The sequence below is a fragment of the Lepidochelys kempii genome, chromosome 8 (assembly GCF_965140265.1).
Source record: "Lepidochelys kempii isolate rLepKem1 chromosome 8, rLepKem1.hap2, whole genome shotgun sequence".
NCBI classification, from domain to species: Eukaryota; Metazoa; Chordata; order Testudines; family Cheloniidae; genus Lepidochelys; species Lepidochelys kempii.
In genome coordinates this window covers 97,033,357-97,058,582 of record NC_133263.1, presented here as the reverse complement: position 1 = coordinate 97,058,582, position 25,226 = coordinate 97,033,357, and the positions used below count along the sequence as shown (strand labels likewise).

At 40.3% G+C, this 25,226-nt stretch overlaps 1 protein-coding gene across 1 annotated transcript in view; it reads left to right on the top strand.

Annotated features, from left to right (window-relative positions):
- Window positions 1-23,799, top strand: part of SCP2 (sterol carrier protein 2) — a 56,323-nt gene extending 32,524 nt beyond the window's left edge. The window contains exons 12-16 of the mRNA XM_073357672.1: window positions 6,309-6,462; window positions 12,581-12,674; window positions 16,655-16,784; window positions 19,678-19,757; window positions 22,957-23,799. Of these exons, the coding sequence (XP_073213773.1) occupies window positions 6,309-6,462; window positions 12,581-12,674; window positions 16,655-16,784; window positions 19,678-19,757; window positions 22,957-23,052 (554 nt within the window). The 3' untranslated portion in view covers window positions 23,053-23,799. The remainder of the gene's footprint in view (window positions 1-6,308; window positions 6,463-12,580; window positions 12,675-16,654; window positions 16,785-19,677; window positions 19,758-22,956) is intronic.
- The last annotated feature ends 1,427 nt before the right edge of the window (window positions 23,800-25,226 follow it).

Here is a 25,226-nt window from a genome sequence, read left to right as displayed (position 1 = left end):
TGAGTGGTCTTCTGGGCCGGACTCTGCCTTCTTGCCCACCCAGTCATATAGCCTGGACCCCTGGCATCACCCATATCATGTATGCCCCTCTGGTTGACCCATGGTTCCATGCTGATGCCAGGTGACCCCTATGCCTGGCCCTACTGGGCTGCTTGGGACCCCTAGATGAATTGCAGGGGACAACCATGCCTGCATCACCTGCTGTTCCCAATGTACTGTCCCTCCCTCTGTCTGAGAAGCCCCAGGACTTTCCAGCACCAGCAGCACCACTGGATCCTCTGGTCCCTATTTGCACCTCTTCCTCCCCAGATGATGCCTTTATTCTGCCCTCTCTCTCTCTCTCCCCGATGACCACCTGCAAGACCAGGATCTGCTACAGCCCTCAACCTGCCTGTAGATGATGTACAGGACCCCCAGAATCAGTTCCTGGACATATTGCAACCCGCCCGGGCATCCCCTACTGCCCTGCCTATTCACAAGGCCATTTTACAACTGTCCCAAATAGTCTGGCACACCCCAGCTTCTTGTGCCCCTACTCCCAAGCGGGTGGAGCATCTCTACTTCGTGCCCACCAAAGGCGCAGACTTTCTATATACTCACCTGCCATGAAACACTTTTGTAGTCCATGCAGTAACTGAGCATGCCTGGCAACTGCACTCCCCCCTCCGTGCCAATCACAATGCCAAGAAGCTGGACTTGCTGGCTGCAAGGTCAACTCCTCTTAGGGTGACCAGATAGCAACTGTGAAAAGATGGGACAGGGGGGTGGGAGGTAATAGGTGCCTATATAAGAAAAAGTCCCCAAAAACGGGACTGTCCCTATGAAAATAAGACATCTGGTCACCCTAACTCCTCTGCGGGGACAGTTCTGCATTGCCAGCTACCAGGCCATCCTGGCCAAGTACAACTTCCTCTCATACTCCAAACTGGTGGACTTTAAAGCTTTCCTCCATCTAGAGAAGCAGCAGGACTTTAACACACTTTAACCTCCTGGACGAAGACAAGTTGGTCACAACGTTCCTCCAGGGAGCAGTTGATGCTGCTGATATTGCGTCCCACTCTCTGGCCTCAGGGGTTGTCCTCTGCCATGATTGCTGGCTATAATCTAGCAGGTTTCTAAAGGAGGTCCAGACTACACTTGAGGACCTCCCCTTTGACAATAACAAAATGTTTAGCGACAAAACCAGTGAGTCCCTGCACTCCCTTAAGGACTCTCGTACCACCCTCTGGTCACTTGGCATATACACCCTGACCCCAACCTGCAGGCAACAGAGGTGGTCCTTTAGCAGGGCCGTCCCTAGAGGGGTGCAGGGCCTGGGGTGGAAGTGATGAATCCGTCACTTCCAGGACTGACCACCCCGGGCAGCGGGTAGGGGAGGCAGTGCCTCCCCAAACAGCCAAGCGTGGCCCTGCCCACACTCTGCCTCCCCAGGGCAGTGACGCTGGGCTCCAGGGGGCTGAGGAGGCTGCGGCAGAGCCGTGCACTCTCCCTCCCGGTGCTGCAGGGCTGGGGAGGCTGCAGCGCCGCCGCCGTGCACTCTCCCTCGGGTGGAAGGGGTGGGGCTGGGGCTAGCCTCCCCCAGCCAGCGGTTCACACGCCATCCATGCATGCTGGCCAATCGCGCTGGCTCACGGGGCCACCCAAAGCGTGGAGCCCGGAGCGGTCGCCCCAATTCACCGTACCATAAGGAATGGCTCTGTCCTTCAGACCCTGCCCTCATGCCACCTACCAGCCCTATCCTCAATGTCCAGTGGAAGTGTTTCAGCATCATCTGCGCTCACTACTGCCCTACTATTCCACTGCCGCTGCTCCTGCCACTTCTGCTTTCCTGCAACGTTCCTCCAAGCAGCCCTTTTGCGTCCTTCCTGGAGACCCGTGAACCTCCCTCCAGTCACCCCCGCAATTGTTTTTGTGGGTCATCTTGCCCTTTTTGGTCGCAACTGGACAAGATTACCACTGATGGTTGGGTGTTGGACATTGGTCACCAGGGGTACCTCATAGAATTCTTTTCCTTCCTGCCCCATCACTCACTCCGGGGACCTCTTGGGGATCTCTCCCAGTACCACCTTCTCTGAGAGGAAGTAGATGCCTTCCTTTGGAAGGGTGCCATAGAATCTGTTCAACAGCACTACCATGGCTGTGGTTTCTACTCCCCTTACTGCCTCGTACTGAAGAAGGGGGCATCCATCCCATTTTGGACCTCCAGTTGCTGAACAAATTTATCCGCAGATTCCGTTTCCAGGTAGTCATGCTCCCCCTCATCATCCTGTCCCTTCCCTCAGTGGCTTGGTTCACGGCTCTTGATATGAAGGATGCATATTTCCATACAGACATCCCCCTGTTCCTTGCAAATTCCTCCACTTCGCGGTGGGGCGTTCACACTACCAATTCCAGGTCCTTCTCTTTGGGATTGCACTGCCCCCTCATCTTTATGAAGGTTTTCGCTGTTGTGTTGGCCCACATGTGTCGCCTGGGTCACTCCGTGTTTCCCTACCTGGATGATTGGCTCCTTGTGGCTCCATTCCAGGCCTGCCTCCTTATCGCTATCCGGACCCTACGCATCCTCCTAGACACCTTGGGGATTTGCATCAACGAGGAGAAATCTGTCCTTACCCCTGCCTGCATGCTCATTTTCATAGGGACCCGTCGGTACTCAGTTGCAGCCCACACCTTTTTTCCCTCGGACCGCTTCACCACCCTCACTGCTCTCATCACGCAGCTCCACCGTCATCCACGCACACGAGTCCATCAGTGCCTCTCTCTCCTGGACCAAATGTCTGCCTGCACCTCTGTCGTGCTGCATGCCTGCCTCCATATGCTTTGCCTCCAGCTGTGGCTCCACTCCATCTGTGATCCTCAGTCAGACAGCCTAGGCAAGCTGATCTTGCTTCCTCCCTCTGTGCTCACCTCCCTCATGTGGTGGTGCAACCTGTCCAGAGTCTTAGCCAGCATCCCTTTCATGCCCCCCATACCACTCTCACCACGGATGACTCGCTTGTTGGCTGGGGAGTTCATCTGGACAGCCATGTGCCCCCAGGGAGGCACAGATGCACATCAACATCCTGGAGCTCTGCGCCATCTGCCTCACCTGCCGAGTCTTCCTGCCCTTCCTCCATTCACAGCATTTTCAGCTGTGAAGAACATAAGAACGGCCATAGTGGGTCAGACCAAAGATCCATCCAGCCCAGTATCCTGTCTTCCAACAGTAGCCAATTCCAGGTGCCCCAGAAGGAATGAACAGAACAGGTAATCATCAAGTGATCCATTTCCTGGCACCCATTTCCAACTTCTGGCAAACAGAACTAGGGACACCATTCCTGCCCATCCTGGCTAATAACCATTGATGGACCTATCCTCCATGAATTTATCTAGTTCTTTTTTTAACCCTGTTATAGTATTGGCCTTCAAAACATCCTCTGGCAAGGAGTTCCACAGGTTGACTGATTGTGTGTTGTGTGAAAAAATACTTCCTTTTGTTTGTTTTAAATCTGCTACCTATTACCCAAATCCAAATACACCATGGTCCTGTATGCCAGCATACTTTCCTGTATAACGTAAAAACAAAGCACTACTTGAGCAGTAGGCTTTTTTTTAGTTTAAAAAAACCCACAACCCTAACATGTTCAGGAGTCTTTGCGATCAGGTTTTTATTTATGTAAGAAATACTTAGCAAATGGTTTTGAATTCAACTGGTTACTTCCAACCTTTGAAGTACTACATTGTTACTATTATTTATTTATTACTACAGCAGAATTGAAAGAAGTACTTCTCTCCTGTGCTTGTTTAGCCTAACTAAAAGAAGGTTGAGGGGAGATATGATTGCTCTCTATAAATATATCAGAGGGATAAATACGAGAGAGGGAGAGGAATTATTTAAGCTCAGTACCAATGTGGACACAAGAACAAATGGATATAAACTGGCCACTAGGAAATTTAGACTAGAAATTAGACGAAGGTTTCTAACCATCAGAGGAGTGAAGTTTTGGAATAGCCTTCCAAGGGAAGCAGTGGGGACAAAAGATCTATCTGGCTTTAAGATTAAACTCGATAAGTTTATGGAGGAGATGGTATGATGGGATGACATGGTTTTGGTAATTAAATATTCATGGTAAATAGGCCCAATGGCCTGTGATGGGCTATAAGATGGGGTGAGAGCCGAGTTACCCAGGAAAGAATTTTCTGTAGTATCTGGCTGATGAATCTTGCCCATATGCTCAGGGTTTAGCTGATCACCATATTTGGGGTTGGGAAGGAATTTTCCTCTAGGGCAGATTGGAAGAGGCCCTGGAGGTTTTTCGCCTTCCTCTGTAGCATGGGGCACGGGTCACTTGCTGGAGGATTCTCTGCTCCTTGAAGTCTTTAAACTATGATTTGAGGACTTCAATAACACAGATATAGGTGTGAGGTTTTTTTTGTAGGAGTGGTGGGTGAAATTCTGTGGCCTGCGTTGTGCAGGAGGTCAGACTAGATGATCATAATGGTCCCTTCTGACCTAAATATCTATGAATTCCTAAAGGTGTCACGAATGCTGTGCTAATGCAATCTTTGGACAGACTTTTGGCAGAAGGATTTATAGTACTGCCATCAAGGTGTGAAAAATGGAACTACATAAAAATGCTTTATATGATTTTCAGAACGTACTCTCTTTTTAAAGACTAAAATTTCACTGTCAAGCAGCTGTTTTTGTAATAAAGCCTTCATTAAATAATTGGAATTTTCTTGAAGGGACTCTCATGTTGGTAAGCCAGAATTTGACATTCAGAGTAATGGCTTCATCTGGAAGGTATTACCATAAAATGGTTAAAGAATAAGGAAACTAATCTTCAATACAGTGGACATTTGAAGGGGATGAAAGTGAAAAATGCATTACTTTGAGTCAGGAACTTGTATGTTTATAGAGTATGCGTGCACTAATGTAAATACTGTGTTGTTTTTTTTCCTAAAACTGAGAAAATATTAGTTTTATAAAACCAAAGATTGCTTAAGAGACACACCCTGAAGCCCAAAGTCAGCGTAAGAGTACTAAAATATGCCAGCATTGCAGCTCCAAAGTCAGGATAAAGCTAACTCTGTGGGGTGTTTATTTCACTGGAGAAATTTGTACAATTTCTGTCCTATCTTTCAAGGAAGATGAAAGTACAGACAAAATACAGTGATTGTGGGCATTTTTAAAATAAACCTATGCAAATTAGTCAAAAAGTTTAGGTACCCCGACGTATCAACAAATAGGGCTCAATCCAAGGCCCATTGAAATCAATGGAAGAATTCCCATTGATTTTAATGGACCTTAGATCCAAGGCCATATTCAGCTTCACTGTTTTACTTGTATAGTTAGTTTTTTAATTGCTGGAAAGATCTTCCAAATTTCAAGAGGGAGGCAAAAATTATTAAATATTTTTAAAGGACTTTAAAAAAATGTTCATGCCTATAGTACAATTGAACTGGTGCTTTATCAAAAAAATTAAAATTGACAGTGTTCTTTAAGCTAAAGCTTTCCAAAAGCACAACTCTCTGAGTATTGGTCAATTTTTAGTCTTGCCTAGGTTCATAGTGTCCTCCTTGTTTGCTTGTTCTTTTTAAAACTGCAGTCAGAATTCTCAAATGGTAAGGTTTGTATTGTGGAAAAATACTTGTCTATTAAGTGTTATATCAATGATAAGAAATATTTGTCAAGCAGTCTTATTACAGTATTACATTTTGATGTGTACTAAAACTTCATAAAACTAATATTTTCAAAATAGATTGAAACACTTTGTCATATTATCCCATATTTTAGCTATATCAGAGCTAAATACTATTATTACCTAAGTCATGGTCAGTAGTGAATTTGCCATAAAAGAAAACAGCATTTTTAAGATTTGTTCATTTTTAAATCAGTATAACTTTCTAGCCCTAAGTACTCCTAGTTTTTGTATTCCTTGTATTCCTTTCAGTTGTTGTATGCAGTGTAATTGTAGCTGTGTCGGTCCCAGGATATTAATATGTTTTATTGGACCAGCTGCCGTTGGTGAGAGAGACAAGCTTTCGAGCCACACAGACCTGAAAAAGAGCTCTGTGTGGCTCGAAAACTTCTCTCTCCAACAGAAGTTGGTTCAATACAAGATATTACCTCATCCTTTAAGCTTCTGTTTAAAAAAAACAAACAAAATCCTTAAGAGAGGCTTTTTTCTTAGGATTTTGGTAATGGAGTTCTTTAAATTTTAGTTTGCTGAAGTGTAGCATGATATAAAACGTTATTGTATTTGTTGCTTGCTTTTGCAATAGTTGGAGTGTTTTAAGATCTGCCTCCTCTGTGTTTGATTTTTTAGGTCTGGCTCAGTGTGCTGAACTCTGCTGGCAGCTAAGAGGGGAAGCTGGGAAGAGACAAGTTCCTGGTGCAAAGGTTGCTCTGCAACATAACATAGGCCTTGGTGGTGCTGTAGTTGTAACATTATACAGAATGGGTTTTCCTGAAGCTGTAAGGTGAGTTTTTATCTATTTGCGTTTCTATAAATCTGTGCATAAATGTCATCGGAGAAGAGGTAGCATTATACTTTACTTTGGAAGACAGAGGTTTCCTGTTTGAGTGCAGCGAAAAGTGGGATGTAATGTTTAAATAGTGTGGTAGATCCAGTTCGGTAGTGCTGAAATGAAAATGTGCCTATAACTGGCTTATTTTGCACATACAAAGCAGTTTTCTCAGTACCCCATTAAATAGACTGCTTGGATTATGTTTGTTCCCTCACAGCAGGGAAAAATGCAGTTTCTGAATGCACAACTCTTTCTCAATGCTTATGTGCAGCTATTTTTTCTGCAGTCTGTTTCAACTTTCATAATGGTTTTGGTGTTGGGCACGATGGCTGCTTTTTTCCCCCCTCCTTAATTGTGTTCTCATAAGTATCTGTCTCCATGTCCAAAATTCTAAGTAAATTTAAGGAAAAGGGATATGAAAAACTGGCACTGATACTTTATTATATGATTCTTGTAAAACTCCAGACATTTTAAGACTGCAATTCAATTGCCATAAAACAGCATGAAAGCTTCAACCTTCATACCTTTAGTACTTCAAAATGCTCCAGGCTGAATGCACAGGTCACTGACCATTCCTAGGTACTGTAGTCAGTAGCCACAGATTCCTTTTTATTTGTTTAGACGTACAAATAATAGTCATTTGGATAAGAAATACGAAATAAAACAGAGTAGCTTCATGCCTTTTCTGCTCAAGAGCAGGTTTTTTTTGTAGCAGAAAAATCTTAGTTTCACAGAGAACATGTGAGTGGGATTTTGTTTTTTAAACTAGCACGCACCTGATATTTTTCTTTGGGGTTCTTATTTAATGGAGTTTTGCCATTGTCTTCAGTGGGGCCAGGATTCCCAATACTACTGACAACAGAGATGCCTGTTTCCAAATCTGTGCAGTGTAAGGTTTGTTACTACTTATTGGAAGTTTGTTTACTATTGGGAAGGGTTTAATAATCCCCATCACAGATTTTGATAGTGATGTGGATATTTGATGGCTTTGGTGATGACAGATGTGGAATATTTGCATAGGAATTGGGGTTGGTGTTCCTGCGTGTACAAATATTTTTGCAATAATATTTGTTTAAAAAGAGTATTGTCGGAATAAAAAACCCCTAGTTTAGGAACAAGTGTGTTCTTACATATGTGTTCTTACAGCAGAGAGATAATTGGGATTATAGGCATATGAGGGAGTTTCCATACAAAGGGAGATTATAGATATAGAATTTCTTAATTCAGATAGGCAAGAGTAAGAGAAGATACACTACAGGTATATAAATTAATGAAAGGTATATGGAAGTCCATTTGAGTTTTCATATTTTTCTGGTCTCATAGTAAAAGGATAAGGGGGGTGGTAAACATTAAAAGACAACAAAGAAAATGAATTTTTAAAAAATTAAACAGGTCGTTAATCTGAGGAACTCTGTCATGGGATTATCGAGGCCAAGAATGTAGTAAGATTAACAATGGTAAATCTATATGAATAGCTGCAAGGGTCATCAGGTTTTTATTGGTGAACTATCAGGTGTGGTCATAGAGAAATTCCACCATTGTATAATACACATATTTAAGTGGCATTGTAGAAGTTTTATACCTTTCTGCGGTTCATTCAGTTTTGGCCAGGGTTGTAGAATGCCATACTATTGTAAATGCATAATTGGTCCATTCCTGTAAAGCAATTCCAAACTGTTTTTATTTTCAAAACTTTATATATTTTGTAGTTTTAAATTATTAGTATGAACAGGGGTTGTGCCAAAATATGACAGTCCATAAAAATAAAAGGATTTGGGAGGGAACTTGCTAGAGTTCAACAACAAATGGATGGATTGTGCCAAACCAATCTGATCTCCTTCTTTGAGAAAGTAACAGGTTTTTTAGACAAAGGAAATGCAGTGGATCTAATTTACCTAGATTTCAGTAAGGCGTTTGATACGGTGCCACATGGGGAATTATTAGTTAAATTGGATAAGATGGGGATCAATAGGAAAATTGAAAGGTGGATAAGGAATTGGTTAAAAGGGAGACTACAACAGGTCCTACTGAAAGGTGAACTGTCAGGCTGGAGGGAGGTTACCAGTGGAGTTCCTCAGGGATAGGTTCTGGGACCAATCTTATGTAATCTTTTTATTACTGACCTCGGCACAAAAAGTGGGAGTGTGCTAATAAAGTTTGCGGATGATACAAAGCTGGGAGGTATTGCCAATTTAGAGAAGGACCGGGATATCATACATGAGGATCTGGATGACCTTGTAAACTGGAGTAATAGGAATAGGATGAAATTTAATAGTGAGAAGTGTAAGGTCATGCATTTAGGGATTAATAACAAGAATTTTAGTTATAGGCTGGGGACGCATCAATTAGAAGTAACGGAGGAGGAGAAGGACCTTGGAGTATTGGTTGACCACAGGATAACTATGAGCCGCCAATGTGATATGGCCGTGAAAAAAGCTAATGCGGCCTTGGGATGCATCAGGCGAGGTATTTCCAGTAGAGATAAGGACTTATTAGTACCATTATACAAGGCACTGGTGAGACCTCACCTGGAATACTGTGTGCAGTTCTGGTCTCCCAGGTTTAAGAAGGATGAATTCAAACTGGAACAGGTGGAGAGAAGGGCTACTAGGATGATCCGAGGAAAGGAGACTCAAGGAGCGTGGCTTGTTTAGCCTAACCAAAAGAAGGTTGAGGGGAGATATGATTGCTCTCTATAAATATATCAGAGGGATAAAGACTAGAGAGGGAGAGGAATTATTTAAGCTCAGTACCAATGTGGACACAAGAACAAATGGATATAAACTGGCCATCAGAAAGTTTAGACTCAAAATTAGACTAAGGTTTCTAACCATCAGACGAGTGAAGTTCCGGAATAGCCTTCCAAGGGAAGCAGTGTGGGCAAAAGACCTATTTGGCTTCAAGATTAAACTCGATAAGTTTGAGTAGCAGCCGTGTTAGTCTGTATCCGCAAAAAGAAAAGGAGTAGATGGTATGATGGGATAACATGATTTTGGCAATTAATTGATCTTTAAGTATTCATGGTAATTAGGCCCAATGGCCTGTGATGGGATGTTAGATGGGGTGGGATCTGAGTTACTACAGAGAATTCTTTCCTGGGTATCTGGCTGGTGAATCTTGCCCACATGCTCAGGATTCAGCTGATCGCCATATTTGGGGTTGGGAAGGAATTTTTCTCCAGGGCAGATTGGAAGAGGCCCTGGTGGTTTTTCGCCTTCCTCTCTAGCATGGGGCACGGGTCACTTGCTGGAGGATTCTCTGCTCCTTGAAGTCTTTAAACCATGATTTGAGGACATCAATAGCTCAGACATAAGTGAGAGGTTTATTGCAGGAGTGGGTGGGTGAGATTCTGTGGCCTGCATTGTGCAGGAGGTTAGACTAGATGATCATAGTGGTCCCTTCTGACCTTTTTGTCCCTTGTTTTCACTTTCAGCCTTGTTTAGAAAAATTGACATGTTGGTTTTACGTGTGGAGTGTTGTGGCTGTGTTGGTCCCAGGCGTGAAGAAGAGAGCTCTCTTCTCTTGAAAGCTTCTCTCTCACTGTATTACCTCATTCACCATGTCTCTCTAATGTTGGTTTATACAGCTTTTTGACATCTCAGTTCCAGTATTTAGTATCTGTTGCTTTCAAAACGTGAACAACAAAATTATCTCTCTTAAAATTTCAAAGACAGAGAGAGATGTTTTTCTCCAACTCATTTCTAGTTTGATCTCGGTCTAGTTCCCATGCATGCCAACTATATTAATGTACTCCAGGGAGTGGTGAATGAAACAGCAAAGAGTTGGATTTTTCATTAATGATGTTGAGATTGAAAGGTTGAAAATAAAAGCAAAAGATGTCATGAGGTTACTCTTTTTCACAGCTGTTGTGATATAGTGTTCTTGGTGGGAGACCCAGGCTTCTGGAATCTGATCCTTTTGTCAGTGTGCCAGAGTTTAGCAGCCTTTAGGCTACATTGTAAGACCCTCTCTGTCTTTTTGGCCAGGCTTTTATTTGTCGTTTTTAATAGGAAATGAGGATTTTTATTAAAAAAGCCGAGGGTGGTGGTATATTTAATTGATTTTTTTACAGTTGTTTAGTTCAGGAGACTTTGCAATAGGCATCAATATAGATTTCTAAACCCACTAACTCAGGAAGTGTTGTATATTATTGTAACAGTTCAGGGCAACAGCACCTGTATTTCTCCCTCGTGATCCACCAAAGGCACCAACTTTAGGCTCCTGGCTTCTCAGCAGTCGGATCTCTAACCATGTTTTTTCCAGGCTGCACAGTTCTCCGCCTACCCTGTTTCATCCCCTAAATAGGCCAGCATCTGTGCTTTTAATTTCTCTCTGAAGGTTATGAACGGCTGTAATTGCCAACAGTCACAAGTTACCACACAGCTCTTTACAAGCAAGCACATTTATTTTTAAGGTGACAGTATTATGGAGAAAACATATTAAAAACAGTAGAAGAACCTAAATGCATGTTAAAAAAAAACTTATCAGAGGTCACCCCAGAACTCCAGCCTCAGGCTCAGGAAGCTTTTTGTTCTTCAAAATCCACAGCAGAGCTTTCCCCATGGGTTACAAGTTCATAACTGTCTCAGATTCAGAACCAGAACCACCATGAATAGTTCAGTCTTTCCTTTATATAGCTTGTACTTTAATGTTGAGACTGTGGGAATAGGTAATCAGCAGACAATGGTCTTTTGCTCAGGGTGTAGCTTCAAAAGACTGGTGCCACTGGACTCCTTGTTGCTTCAAAAGACTAGATTTTTGCATAATCAGAGATGGGGAATTTGCAGGCAAACTGCTTGACTGTTTGTCCCAAAGGTCCATTTTTGTCTGGCCCACTTTCAATATAGCCCTTTGAGGTTCATAACCCTTTCCAGGGTTCACATCACCTCTGCCCCCTAAAGAGGTTACATACAATCCTGGCCTACAGTAACACATAACCTTTGCATTTAATATAATGGACTCCAAAGATACTTTAAACTTAATTCAGTTAGTTTTTTTCACGTATATTGCAGGAAATTGCCATATCTGCCACAATTATTTACTTTCCTGAGCCCCCTTTTTTTGTCTTTCTAAATTGTAAGCTTTTTGGAGCAAGGGCAGTCTTTGCATTGTCTCTACATTGCTAGCATATCTTGAGTTACTGACAATAGTGCTCTCCTTTGGGTGTGAGGAAAGGTTTTGCATACTCAGCTGATTGTGTTCCTCCTAAATAACTGCAATTAGAAATTATTACTACAACCCATTTATTTCATCTTACAAAAATTTGGTGGGAGATTGTGAGATTTTTTTTTCTTTTTTCCTGAAGATAACTTTCAAAGTATAGAAAATTAAAATCTAGACATCTATCAATTGCTGCCTTCTTATTAATGTTGTTTTTCCAAAAGGCTGTGCCTGTAAAAGACCTCTAATAGAAGAATTGCACGTATACAATGTAAGATGTTGGCATTAAAAAAGTTAAGCTCCTCTGTTCACATCGTTTAGCTATGCAGTTTTAGTGTGATATGTTAACATTGGGTAACAAAGGGAAAACTATTGCATTTCATGGTCATAAAGATCTTAATAAATTGTATTTCATACTAGCGCAATGTTGGTTTAAGTCATCAGAGCTAGATGTACTGTATTCGGTGGCTCCAGTAATTAAAAGTTACTCTGTGTATACATCCAGGTAAATGAGAGCAGAACTTAGTGCCTTTATATGTAGCTCTAGGTGAGATAGATTTGTACGTAATAGAGGGTTATTTGTTAGGTTCTTTGCATTATTCTAAGATCTTGTGTTTACTGCGGAGTTAACTTGCATTACAGCTTGAATCCCATCCCCCCACACACGCCATTAACTTGAGTGTGATGATGCTTTTAACTCTAGTTGGCTGGCCTGTCAGGGTATAGGCTACAGCTTAAGTTTGCATAAGTCATCAGCTGCTAACATAATCACTCTGTGCAGTTTGAGTGTTACTTTGTAGTGTGGCTGCACTCATTTGAGCCAGGCTAACTTGAATGTAGATAACTTGAGTTTACTTTGCAATGACAGACAGCCTAAGTGATTTAAATGAGTGGTTTCCTTTCATTTCAGCACCCAGCGCATCCAGGCTATTCCCACCAGCGCAACTTTTGATGGATTTAAGGCCAATCTTGTCTTCAAAGAGATTGAAAAGAAACTTGAAGAGGTAAATCACTTTAATTATTTTTTAAAAGTCTTTATAATGGGAGACTTAACTTTTTATTTGTTATGCTTTGGCTTCAGAGATAAGGTTGATCATCTAGCTTTAATTCACACCTCAAGTGCCTCACTACATGCAAAGACTTGAAAAATGTACTTGTCCAGAGCAAGAGCTGTTCAACATAAGCTGTATCAACTTTTTCAGAATCCATGCGTGTTTTAAAATGAAAGATGTGACCCCTTCTTAAGTCTACTAAGAGGATCACTATGTGTGTTGAGGGAGAAAATTGGTTGTTGCTGTTGACAATCGGGTGTTGGTGTCTGTGTGAGTGAGCGATTTTCCACTCCACACTTTGGATTGGGAAGCACTGTGTAGGTGGTGACTGTGACAGATATTGCAATCCTATGGAGTGTTTTTGGGGACCGTTGTACTAAATTTATGGATGGATTATGTATGATTGTGTTCTGCTCTGTGGGGGCGGATTATCACAGCTCTTCCTGGAACTAAAAACCGTGGGAGGTAATAACCTGGGATATGTAAACAACTCCAAAGCACCACCTTCTGGGGTGTTTGCATATACTTGTTCAAACTGGGTTTTCCAGAGACTCTTTTGGTACAAAAAGCTGAACTGATACAGGTCCTTCTTACTGATCCAGCAAGTGGACAGGACCTTCTGTCCAAGGGGGCACCAACCCTTGTGGAAAGGTTGGAAAGACTTTTGCTTATTAGGGCCCCATAAGACTGATGGGTGACTTCTGGTAAGGTTTTAGCATTCGTGTAGGAACTCTTATTGTTTTTTACATGTTTTTTTAATGCTTTTTTTGGTCCTAAAGTAAATATTCTCTGCTGAGAAAGATCTGTGTGGTCACTGGTAAAAACCCTGTCATTGTTTTCAGAGAGAAAGCACAGCTCAGATGCTGGCCTGTAGACAGATGGCTTTCTGGGGATATTACAGTGTGACATGGGGCTGGGCAGTCTTAAAACCCCCATGCAGAAGGGAGTGGGACAAGGGTCCCTGCCCAGAGACAGGTGATGGCTAGAGATCTGAGACCTCACTGGGCAGTATTCCTGGAGTGGACCACAGAGAGGGAATGCAGATGCACTTACCCTGAAACTGACAATAACCACACCAGTAAAGGGCTCTATGTGCAGGGTGGGAAGCCCACCAATACTAATTTGGGTGGAGTGAGTGTGGGGCGTTTCTGCCACCTCTACAGAAGATTTTGAGGCTGAGAGAGGCTGCTGCTACTATGGCTGCAAAATTTCAACCCATCCTCCCTCCACCTCTGACAGGTTGCTGGAAGAGGAGCTACTAATTATAGGCTCAATCCTGGAAGATGATGAGCACGCTGGCCCAGTCTAACAAAGCACTTGAGCATGTGCTTAACTTTAAGCGTATAAGTAGTCCACTTCTCTTCATTAGTAATATAAAGTTTGAAACTGATGTGATTTGTTATGAATTTGCTAGGCTATGTTTCTGGTACACAGAAGGTGAAATGAGTTACAAAAACACTTCGATTACTCTAAGAATATCAAACTGATCTTTGTTCTTAAAACAGTTTGCTCCTAGTTGCTGACAGGTGCTAGTAGTTCACTGTGTTTTTCTAATATGGCCTCTCCATTACTGGAGATTTGCAACTTTGGTAACCCATTCTGTATGGTCCTCTGCTAATCTCTTTGTGGGTGAATCGTCCTTTTGATCCACCCAAGATACCATATTATCCATCTAAGATCTTCTTTTTCTGTCTCACATTCTTCTGTCATCAACTTTCCCTTCCAGTGCCTGTAAACATACATCTCACTCTCAACCTCTTAAAATGTGGCCTGAAATAAAAACTTTCTCGTCATAAAATCTAACTTTTGCTGAGTGCCAATCATTTCCAGTAGTTTTTAGTTGGTTATATATGATATTTTCTGAATTCTTCTATAACACCATAATTTGAAGGATTGAATTTTTGTTATTAATTTATTGACTGTCCATGTTTCACAGTTGTGATTTAACACAGACCAAATACAAGTTTTTATAAGTTGGAATTTAATCTTCAGATTCATGTCCATTCTCATCAGATATTTATTCTTCCAGAATGTCTTTTGCTCTAGCTGTTCTGGTGCTGACTTCAGTATCCGATCTTCCATCTTCTGTAATGATGCTTCCTAAGTAGCAATAATTTCTCACTTGCTGTATAGTTGTGCTGTTCACTGGAATCTTGCATGTTCTCCTAGGATCCTTGATACACCCATAATTTTTGTCTTGTCCATATTCAACTCTGGGCCATATTCTTTGCCATATTTATATATAATCGTCACTAACTTCATCAGACCTTCTTTTGAATCAGCCAACAACACTGTCATTTGCATAGCAAATGTTGTTCACTCATTCTCCATTCATGTTAAAACCTTCCATTTCTTCAATTAATTTCATCAGATACTTGCCATAAATGTTGTATAATGTTACTGACTTTATTCAACCTTGTCTCACACCTTTCTTAACCTCTGTTAGGTTTTCCATTTTCATCTCTCTATATAGTTGCCTTCTAATTCCAGTATACACTAATTGCCTCATTACTGGGAGTTTGTACCCATCAGTCCCTACAGATGTTACTATATTGAGAAATTTGTAGTGGTTCTCTCAAAGGCTTTTTAGAAGTCAATGAAACACAAGTATGCTGTTTCCTCATTTCTATTGATCTTTCTAAGATGAGCTTCACATTCATAATGCTGTTTATGGTACCCTATCCATGTTTGATTCCATATTGTTGTTCACTTTCTTCCTTCTCAATTTTTCCTTGTATTTGGTCTTGAACAACTCACAAAAGTATCTTAGAGGCATGCGATACTAGTCTGATTGTTCTATAGTCTTCACGGTCTGTAGCGTTGTTCTTTTTTGGGATTCGGATACACAGTGAAGTTGTAAAATCATTCATACTCTTCATTACATCTGCCAGGGCTCTCAACCCTTCATCCCCTATGTTTTTTTAACAATTCAGCTGGTATTTCATCACATCCTAGTGCTTTCCATTCAGCAGTCTTTTTATTGCTGCCATGATTTTTTCATCAGTTATTGATGGGCTTCCCTGATGGATCTCTAGTTGAGGTTTTTCAGGCCTGTCATCATATATAGTTCCTTGATATATTTTTGCCATAACTCATTCTTGTCTTTTAGATATTGAGATGTTGTCGTCCATTTTTGTCCTGAAGGGTTGTATTGATCACTTTTGTTTAATTAAAGTTTTTTATCTTTTTGATACATCTCACCTTGTTCTCCTTATCCACTTTCTTTGTATTTCTCATTCGAATTTTGCTCATCTGTTGCATTTATGCGTTACTTAATTAGTCTTTGATATTCCTCTTTTTCTGTTGTTAAACTTTGTGTATTGTGCTCACCCTAGTTACTGTTAAGAATTTTCAGCTTTTATTTGGTGTTTGCTGCTTGCTATCTTGATATAATGCAAGAATGGTAACATGGCCTTCTTCCAAGCTTAAAGCAAAAATTATAGTAGGGCAAGCCTGTAATTTTCAAGCAAGTATCAATATTTACCTGTTTTATAATACTATATTTGCCTCTTTGCTTTCAAACTTATATTTGTAAATGTCAGTGTTATTTGAGACCTTGGAATTATTTGTTCTTTTTGTTTTTAGTAGACTTTTATCAGTATGGTGGGAGGTGGTAACTCTGAAAAATGGGGAATGATTACGTTTAATTAAAGCAATTATGTATTACCATTGGTCTAAAAATTAACAGATATTCAACTTTTGAAGAGTATGTGTGTATGTACAATAGCTATAGTACATAAATTCAGGTTTGCGTGTGTTAAATTAAGCTTAGCAAAATGAATTGAATAAATCTTTAATTACAGGTTGAAAGATTCATCTATTGCTGCTTGATGTAAACATCTGTTAAAACAAATTATTTTAATTGTGCCAAAGCCAATGGAATGAAGTGATTCGCTTGTCCATCAAATGTAACTTGTGCATGATCATTACAGGAAGGAGAACAATTTGTCAAGAAAATTGGTGGTATCTTTGCCTTCAAAGTAAAAGATGGTCCTGGTGGTAAAGAAGCAACTTGGATAGTAGATGTGAAAAATGGTAAAGGCTCTGTAGATACTAATTCAGGTCAGTGATGTTATCTCTCCAGTATGTCCTTCGGTATCACCATTACTGTCAGAATGAAAGGGAACCATCAGTTCCTTGAAGGTTAGGTACAAAATATGAACTACTTTAGTTAAACAAGAACTACATTATTTTTAAAATCCCCACTTCATCATTGGCAAATGAAGTTAAGTTTTAATCCTCATTGTTTGGATATGGCTAAGATTAAGTGCTGTTCCTCTTCTTCTCCTTCTGTCCTCATGTTTTCTAGGACACTTTTTTAAGACTTCCCAGTTAGATAAGCAGTATTTGAGGAGATTATAACAGACATATGACTCTTGGAAGGACCAATGCCAGAATAAACAAAATTGGGTAGCTACTACACCAGTGGATATCCTAGAAATGCCTGAATGGACAGATAGAAGATTGTTTTTGAAATTTGGGGGGCAGGCTTAATTGCCGCTGAAAATTGGAGCATGCATGGCCTATGTCCAGAATTGCTGCACCCACAGATTACCCTTGTTTTCACTTAAAACTGTCATTGGCTGCTGGTGATATTGACAGGCCAGTGTTGCCAATCATGGACTCTTCATTTTTTTTGTTTTGTTTTTTCTCCTCCCACCCGCCCTCCAAGAACATCCATATAGGCCAGATTTATCCCATTTATCTGGATACTTTGCTAGCAGTCAGCTAACAAAACCGTGTTAATTTCAAGCCCCATTTACAATCACCAGGGTTGAGGGAAGATAAATCATCATTGGCTGCATGGGTAAGGGTACAAAACTTGGTAGGGGAAGTGGAATTACAGAAATAGTGGAAATATTTGACATTCTCTTTTACACTGCGGTAGAGTAAACATACCTCAGACTTGTTCACTGAATGTACTTCAGAGAATTGGATGGTTCATGTCTTTTGTAATTTTGTCCTTGGACATGAATCTGCAACTGAGTTAGCAGAATTTAAGTAAGGTATTGTTAGTTTAAGGAGAAGATGTTTTCAGTGCATTATTCTTTCTGTTATGAATGCATTAAAGAATAATGCTATATATAGATACTGGCCTATCTTTTGTCATAATTAAAATCCATTCAAGAAAGTGAGTGAAAACTCATTGTGGTTACAGATACGGATGAAATAGATGATAACATTTTCAGCTGGCTTATAGTTAAGGAGATCTTGAAATCTCCTGGGGTTGCACTAATTCAGCAGCTGTGGCTATGAGCTTTTTGTTAAGAAATGTACAAAGGAAAACAGAACACGCATGCCTCCTTTTGAAAAGCTCTGGGCAGGAAATGCCTGAACTTGGAGTTTGTGTAGTGATGCATATCTCTAGGAGCTGTCTCAGGAAAAAATAAACATCTAATCCATGTTTTTATTGCTACTTAGAAATTAAGTTCACAATACATACCAAAAGGGTGAAAAAATATGAATCTAACTCCTGGAGTTAACTTTTAACTAATCACATAAGGATCTGTTTCTCCGTGAATGGGGAATTAAGTATGTTTCCCAAACCTAATACAAAATAGTACTACTTAATTTTCAGCACCTTTCACAAATATTAAAATCCCCTGTGTAGTCCCAGGAGCAGAACAGGAAGTGACATTTCCCTTCCCTGCAAATGAGCATCAAGCTGGGTCTGGGGGGACTCTGTAGAGTAGATCTTTTCATGCCCATTGCAGGTGATGTTCTGTGCTGCATTTCCAAAGGTACATCTGCACTGCCACAGCTGGCTCGGGTCAGCTGTGTCGGGCTTGAGCTGCAGGGCGATAAAATTGCTGTGTTGATACTCTGGCTAGAGCTTGGGCTCTGGGACCCTCCTCCCTTGCAGCGTTCCAAAGTCTGGCTCCAGCCAGAGCCCAGATGTCTGTACTGCAATTGTATAGCCCTGCAGCCCATGCCCTGTGAGTCTGAGTCAGCTGACCTGAGCCAGCTGCAGGACTTTGATTCCAGTGTAGAGACACCCTCAGAGGTATAAACACAAAACTCACAAATCAGGAGAAGGGGAGGCTTTAAGAGGCCCCTGATCTCTCCTGATCCTAGGCTGCTCTGGGGGCTGTGGTGGCCCCTAAGATCATTGTTGCACTGTGTGCTGGACCCCACATCTGATGTTTCCCTCCCACACTTGGCACAACCCCTGCAGCTGGGCTTGTGAAGAGGTCCTCATAAGACAGTTTTACAGTTGTTTTTCTGCAGTGCCAGCATTAGGGAAATCCCAACCAGCCAGGACTTCTAGAGGCCATTTATGTCTGATCCTTTCCCCAGCATAAAGGGGCTAAAGTGTGGTTGAGGATCTCTCCCTCATCTCAGTTGAGATGAACAATTGTGGTGGATTATTGCTGTGGACTCTAATACTTTTGGAACTGGATTGTGATCACAGACTCACTTTACAGGGCCCAAACAGTCCTCAGATATTAGCAACTTCCAGTTGCCAGTGACCTGGCTCTGATTTCAACTAGCAGTCTAGAGAAAGATTTTAAATCTTATTGCTATACTCCAGCCCATCTAATCCCAGTGCCCTTTTATTATTAATGGATTTATTTTGTAGCAAATGCTGTAATACTTAAATCTAAGTACTGTCTGACTATATAAGCTATATTGTAAAGCCCTGTCAGGGACTCTTGCTGATCCTTATGTAACAGGGTTTCTCAATCAAGTTCCTTTTGACACTTACCTGACAAATAATTGTTGGTGATTATGCTGTACCTATGCTGCTATACCTGCTCATTAGGCTTGCTTATATTTTATCCCTTCCTTCCACCTTCTGCTGAGCTCTGTTAATAAGCAGCATGTGACCCTATAGACCAAATCATTCCACTGCCCTAGGTTCTCAGGAGCTGTAATGTGACTCATGACTGGGAGTGCTCTGTCTCTCTCAACTTGAAGTTAAACCGTGAAACTCTGTCTCTGTTATATGTTACAGATAAGAAGGCTGACTGTACAATTACAATGGCTGATTCTGACTTGTTGGCTTTAATGACTGGCAAAATAAATCCACAGACAGTAAGTAAAATGAAGATTAAATGAAAAGATGAATACGTGTAACTGTTTTTATTTTACATAGGCTGTGAAGCAACACCTCTATTTTTCCCGGATTCTTTTGGTGAAGTGATCAAGGCTTTTTTATGTAAAAGTATTTTTGAACACCTGTTAGATCTAAAGGATAGCAAATATAGGGTTTTACACTAACATACTTCCAGTGTACTTGGCAGAATGTTTACCTGGCAATAAGTAAGTGCAATGAAACAATTTCCTGTTTTGGCATTGCTTCATGATTCAGCCTGACTATAACAAGGCTACATGCTGAAGAAATGAATAGTAGAAAGTACACTAGTCACAGAACACCTAAGTACTGAACAGTCTAAAACAAGGGAATTTACTGTGCCACAATTCTAAGATTCTGTAGGTACGCGAGTCATATATTGCTTCTAGAAATGTTACTCTCTCATTCTTGAAACTCTGTTTATTAAATTCCTGCTGTTTTGTAACTGCACTACTGGGACATTTAGAAATTATGAAAGTGCCACTCACAGTTCCATAGTTAAGGATTAATTGAGCATTTTTGCACTTAAACCAGAGATTCAACCAGTTTGTTGTGTACAAAGAATACAGCATATCCTCACCAAAATCACAGCATTCACTCTTTGAATACAGACTACAATTTTGTAAGACTTTACGAGCAAATATATTAATTAGTTTACAAGCAAATTTTATTAATTTAAAATGAGTCCTTGAGTAATTTTAGGATTAATGGTCATTTTTTCCCTGTTCTTCATAAGTGAAAGTTTCTCCTTTAGCATGGAGATGATGAAGAATTTTGTTCTTCTGCATAGAATTTCACATAGAACTGGTCTCTTTCAAAATGGCTGTCATCTCCCATTATTCTCAATGGGATTGAAGACACTGGCTGTTCTCAGATGGTCATTTTTATAAGGGATTGTTTCTCCTAGTGTTCCTCTCTGCCTTCTGATAGTTTAGGGGGCTTCACTTATTGGAAACAAGTGGTGGCAGTGGTCAGTTTGACTGAGGGTGGCAGCTAATGCTCAGTCCCATTGAGACGATGGCCATTGAGAAAGAGGGCAATTCTTGAGTTTCTCTGATTTTTATTAACTAGTTTCTGTGACACACAAACTTTCATTTTTGAAATAAAGGCAAGAAAGACCTTTTAATCCTAAACATTTGTTTTGAAAAGCTACATATTATACTGGATGTATTCACCAGGTAGGCGAGGAGGGGAAATTTGAGGTCTGAAGGTTGCAGGAGAGGAAGAGGGGGAAATTATTATCTGTATGCAGGGGATTGTGGGGTGCACAAAGGAGGGAGAAACTGGTGTAGTTTACAGGGAGATATAAGCAGGCACAAGCAGCAGGGAGAATTTGGGAAAGAAGGAAACAGAAGTACATACTGTGGCTGTTTTGTGCTGCTCTGGTGATTCAAGGCAGCTGTAAAAAAACCAAACCAAAAAACCCCCAGTTGAATTGGCCAGTATGCTCCTGCTGATTTGCTCTGCTTCAGAGTGGCATAAAGCCATCAGAACATACTGGTGAATCTGGACTAAAAGTTTAAATTATTTTTAATTTTAAGTGGCTACTTTATATTTTCAAACCATCAGAAATATCTCAGGGTAACATTCTCTTTGGTATTCTTGCTTGCGGTTCATATATAACGCTTTTTGTCTGGGAATTTCCTTGAGTTTTATTATTAAAAGTACTCAAGGAAATTCCCAGGCTAACAGTGTGATAAAATGGAGTTGAGGTTGAATTTACCCGCACTAATTTAGGGTAAAATACATTATAGGGATTTTCTAATTATCCCAAATAACAAATGTTGCAAACCCAGGAATTCAGATTTAACCTTAAACTTAAATATCCAAATATGTGAAAGTATGGAAATCCAAACAACCATAACCGTCCTGTACTGACACAATATGGGGACGAGAACAAAAAATCTCTCTTTAAAAATCCATTTAATCCACATGACCCTAAACCCTAAAGTGCCTTTATCAGAATCATATAGTTACTGCATGGTGTCACCATAGAGCAGTTAATGTTGTTTGGGGACAGTAGTGCCAATAATGCTCAATCTCGGAATGCTTTTCAGTTGATGTTAAGCATATTCCACTCTGAACTCCAGTGTGTAGCCTATGAATCACTTGTGAGGAGGCTTCACGGCATACAGAAAGGAAGCAGTCTGAAGTGAAAGAAAGAAGTAGTTAGCCATCCCATTCAATTCGGGAATGTCTGGCTTTCCTCATCACCAGCCCCCTCCAACATATATGATGGTGGCTTAATGAAATTTATGAAAATTAATTTCTCTTTGCATTGTACACTTGCTTTGCAAAGCTGAGAATATAATAAAAAAAACCAATCCCAAAACTTTTTTGCCAAGCCTGGTAAGATATTTAGATAGAATACTGTCCTAATTTTTCCAAATACACCTTTGCTTTCCAATATTTTTATATAATTTGTCTGAAGTAACCATTAACTCTGTTTTGTGGTCTGTGATTGAAATTTCAGGGGTTCTGACATGCTTTTGTGGGGTCCAAGTCGTTCCTTATGTTGTGAAGGAGACTTCTGACATTTAATATACTTCACTGCTTAGATACCACAATTGCGTAGCACTATATATAAACTTCAGGAAGTTCAATCAGGCCCTGATCCTGAAAAGATTTACATATGTGCTTAACTTTACATGTGTAAATCATCTCATTGACTTTGTTGGGACTGCTCACATGCATAAATCTCTGCAGGATTGGGACCTAATTCTCAAATGCCCATATTCTAGATATTCTCTTCTCACGTTCTTCACAGGCGGTTGGGGTTGGCGGTTTCCTTTATAATCCCATTTTGGATTCAGTATTTAAAAGGTAAAATATGTAAAGCAGTTTATAATGCAGTATTTTGATATGGGGAATAACTGTAGAGAAGCAGGCATATGATTTCCTTTTTTTTTTTTTCCTTTCCTTGGTTCTTTAACTGAGTCTACATGTAAGTGCCAGAGAGGTGATGTGTTTGGTCTTTAAAGAAATTACAGCCCACGCTACAAAGTCTTTTCATATTCTGTATTGCCATACTATTTTAAAGCCTCAGAATATTAAGTATATACCTTGGATGAAGTGGTGCAATAAGGACAAGACATTGTCACCTGAAAGGATTAGAAGCATCCAAAGGACAAAATAACATTCTTCATTTCATCTTTGCAGGCTTTCTTTCAAGGTAAATTGAAGGTTTCTGGGAACATGGGCATGGCTATGAAGCTTCAGAGCCTACAGCTTCAGCCAGGCAAAGCTAAACTTTGAATTCATTAGACTGCACTCCACACAAGACTCGATATATATATATATGTCAACATTTAGAGTGGAACTAGACATGGAAAGTAACAGTAGTACAGGTTTTTCTAAATTTGGGTAATCAGATTCATCTGTCTTGCTGAACTCCATATATCTGTCTAGGGCAAAGTGAATGTAGTCATTGTGACTTTAGACTAAACTGAGACATTCATAATGGTTATAAACAGTATAATGCAAGGAATTATATGAACAAAAATTGGTGTTAACCAGTCTGAAATTTTTAAAAGCCTCACATATTATTAATGAGAAAGGTCACTTTGCTGTCATTGAACTTTATAACAAATTGCTTCTTTAATTAAAATTATTTTTGAGAGGGATCACTACAGCTACATAACTCTTTTTAAACTCTTGGGAATCTGCTTTTAAAATATTTTCCATACTACTGCTTTGGAAATTTAAAAAAAAACCCAACTTCTGTAAGTAAATAAAAACATTCAGAATTAGTGGTTGGACCAGAACTTGCTTTGAGATTCACAGCATTAATTGTAATGCCTCATCACCTTGAAATAAGATAATGGGGAAAATCAGATAACATATTAAAATCTGCTTTGTTTAAATATTTTCCTTGAGTTGATAATTCTTTTTAAGTTCTTACCTAATACTGTAAAAAATTCTTATTCCTTTGTATTTGGTTTTGGAGAAATAATGTATTCTGGTCAAATGTTTAATAGAAAATTAAATATGCTTTTCCTGTTCTGTGTGGCTTTTTTGTCATATTTTATTATACAAATTGATTTTCATGGTGCATATTGTGACGACTATTGGGGCCAGTTTTTCTATGGACCACCACCAAGTGGGTGACAGAGTAGTCTATTATCTACTGCAGGATTCATTGTAGAGAACCCAGTGTCTGGGGAAGAAATATCTCACATAAGGTTCTGATTTCATATATTTGTTGGCTAAACTAAACACGCAAAAAGCATAAAATATACATATTAATGAATCAAAGACCTGGCTGGGATGATTTAGTTGGGGTTGGCCCTGCTTTGAGCAGGGGGTTGGACTAGATGACCTCCTGAAGTCTCTTCCAGCCGTAATCTTCTATGATGCTATGACTCTATGAAATTAAAATAAAATGGATTAACATCAAATCTTTGAATTAATCTAAGTATCAGCTTGATTAAACCACACCAAATGAACCTATAATTCTTAAAAAGCTTTACCTAATAATTTGGAAGACCGTCTTGGCTATCAGCCCCAAAATAACTGATATATTTGTCATAGCAACAGGGAAGATCAGATCACTCACAGGTTGAAGCTTTCTGATGCCCAGTGTGGTATCCCCTGCCTAAATTACAGATGGTTAAGCAACAATCTTTCCCATCTCCTCTAAAACAGAGTTACATGAAAGATTCCAATACAATTGAAGATGACACAGCTTATTGCACTTACAAAAGTTTAGATGAAAATAAGTTTCAGGATTTAAGCATATGACCCCGAAACCTTGAAATATGTGTGATTCTTTAGATAGCAGTGCGAACCTGGAGCAGTTTTAGGTGTTTAAGGAAATATTCTATGGACATGTTCTCAAATTCTGTGAATTCTATCCACATGCCCACTACCAGCCATCTTCTGGAGTTAAAAAAACCAAACACCCAAGTACAAGCATGTTAAGATAGAGGTATCCCTCTACTAGTAAAAAATTGGAAAAGAATACAAAACCCAAAAGGCTGATACTCAGGGTGGTTTTCATTCAGCTTCATGAGGCTGGTATGTGGTTGAAAAGATTAGCCAGTGGGTTTGTTAGCTCAGCCATTAAATGTGAACAGAGTTGTTGACTGGCTAGAGGTCACTTGATTGTAGCTGTTGTATCTCAGACACTGCACATTTCTGTCCTCCTGCCCCTGGGCCTTTTTGTCAGTCATTGTGGCAGCATATGGCAAGAGGCCAGCAGCGATAGCCGGAAGCAATGGTTTCTTCTATACCTTCATTTTTTGAAGATTGTGGTCTGACTGGTTCCTACCCATTGGAGCTACTCAAGAATTTCTTGGCAAATCCAAGTGAGCGACTTCCCTTCAGAAAACACTGCCATTATACAATGGGGTTTGGATAGATCTCCTTTATGCAAACAAATAACTGCCCAATGCTACTAATTTCAAGCTCAGAAAGTTTATAGATCAAAA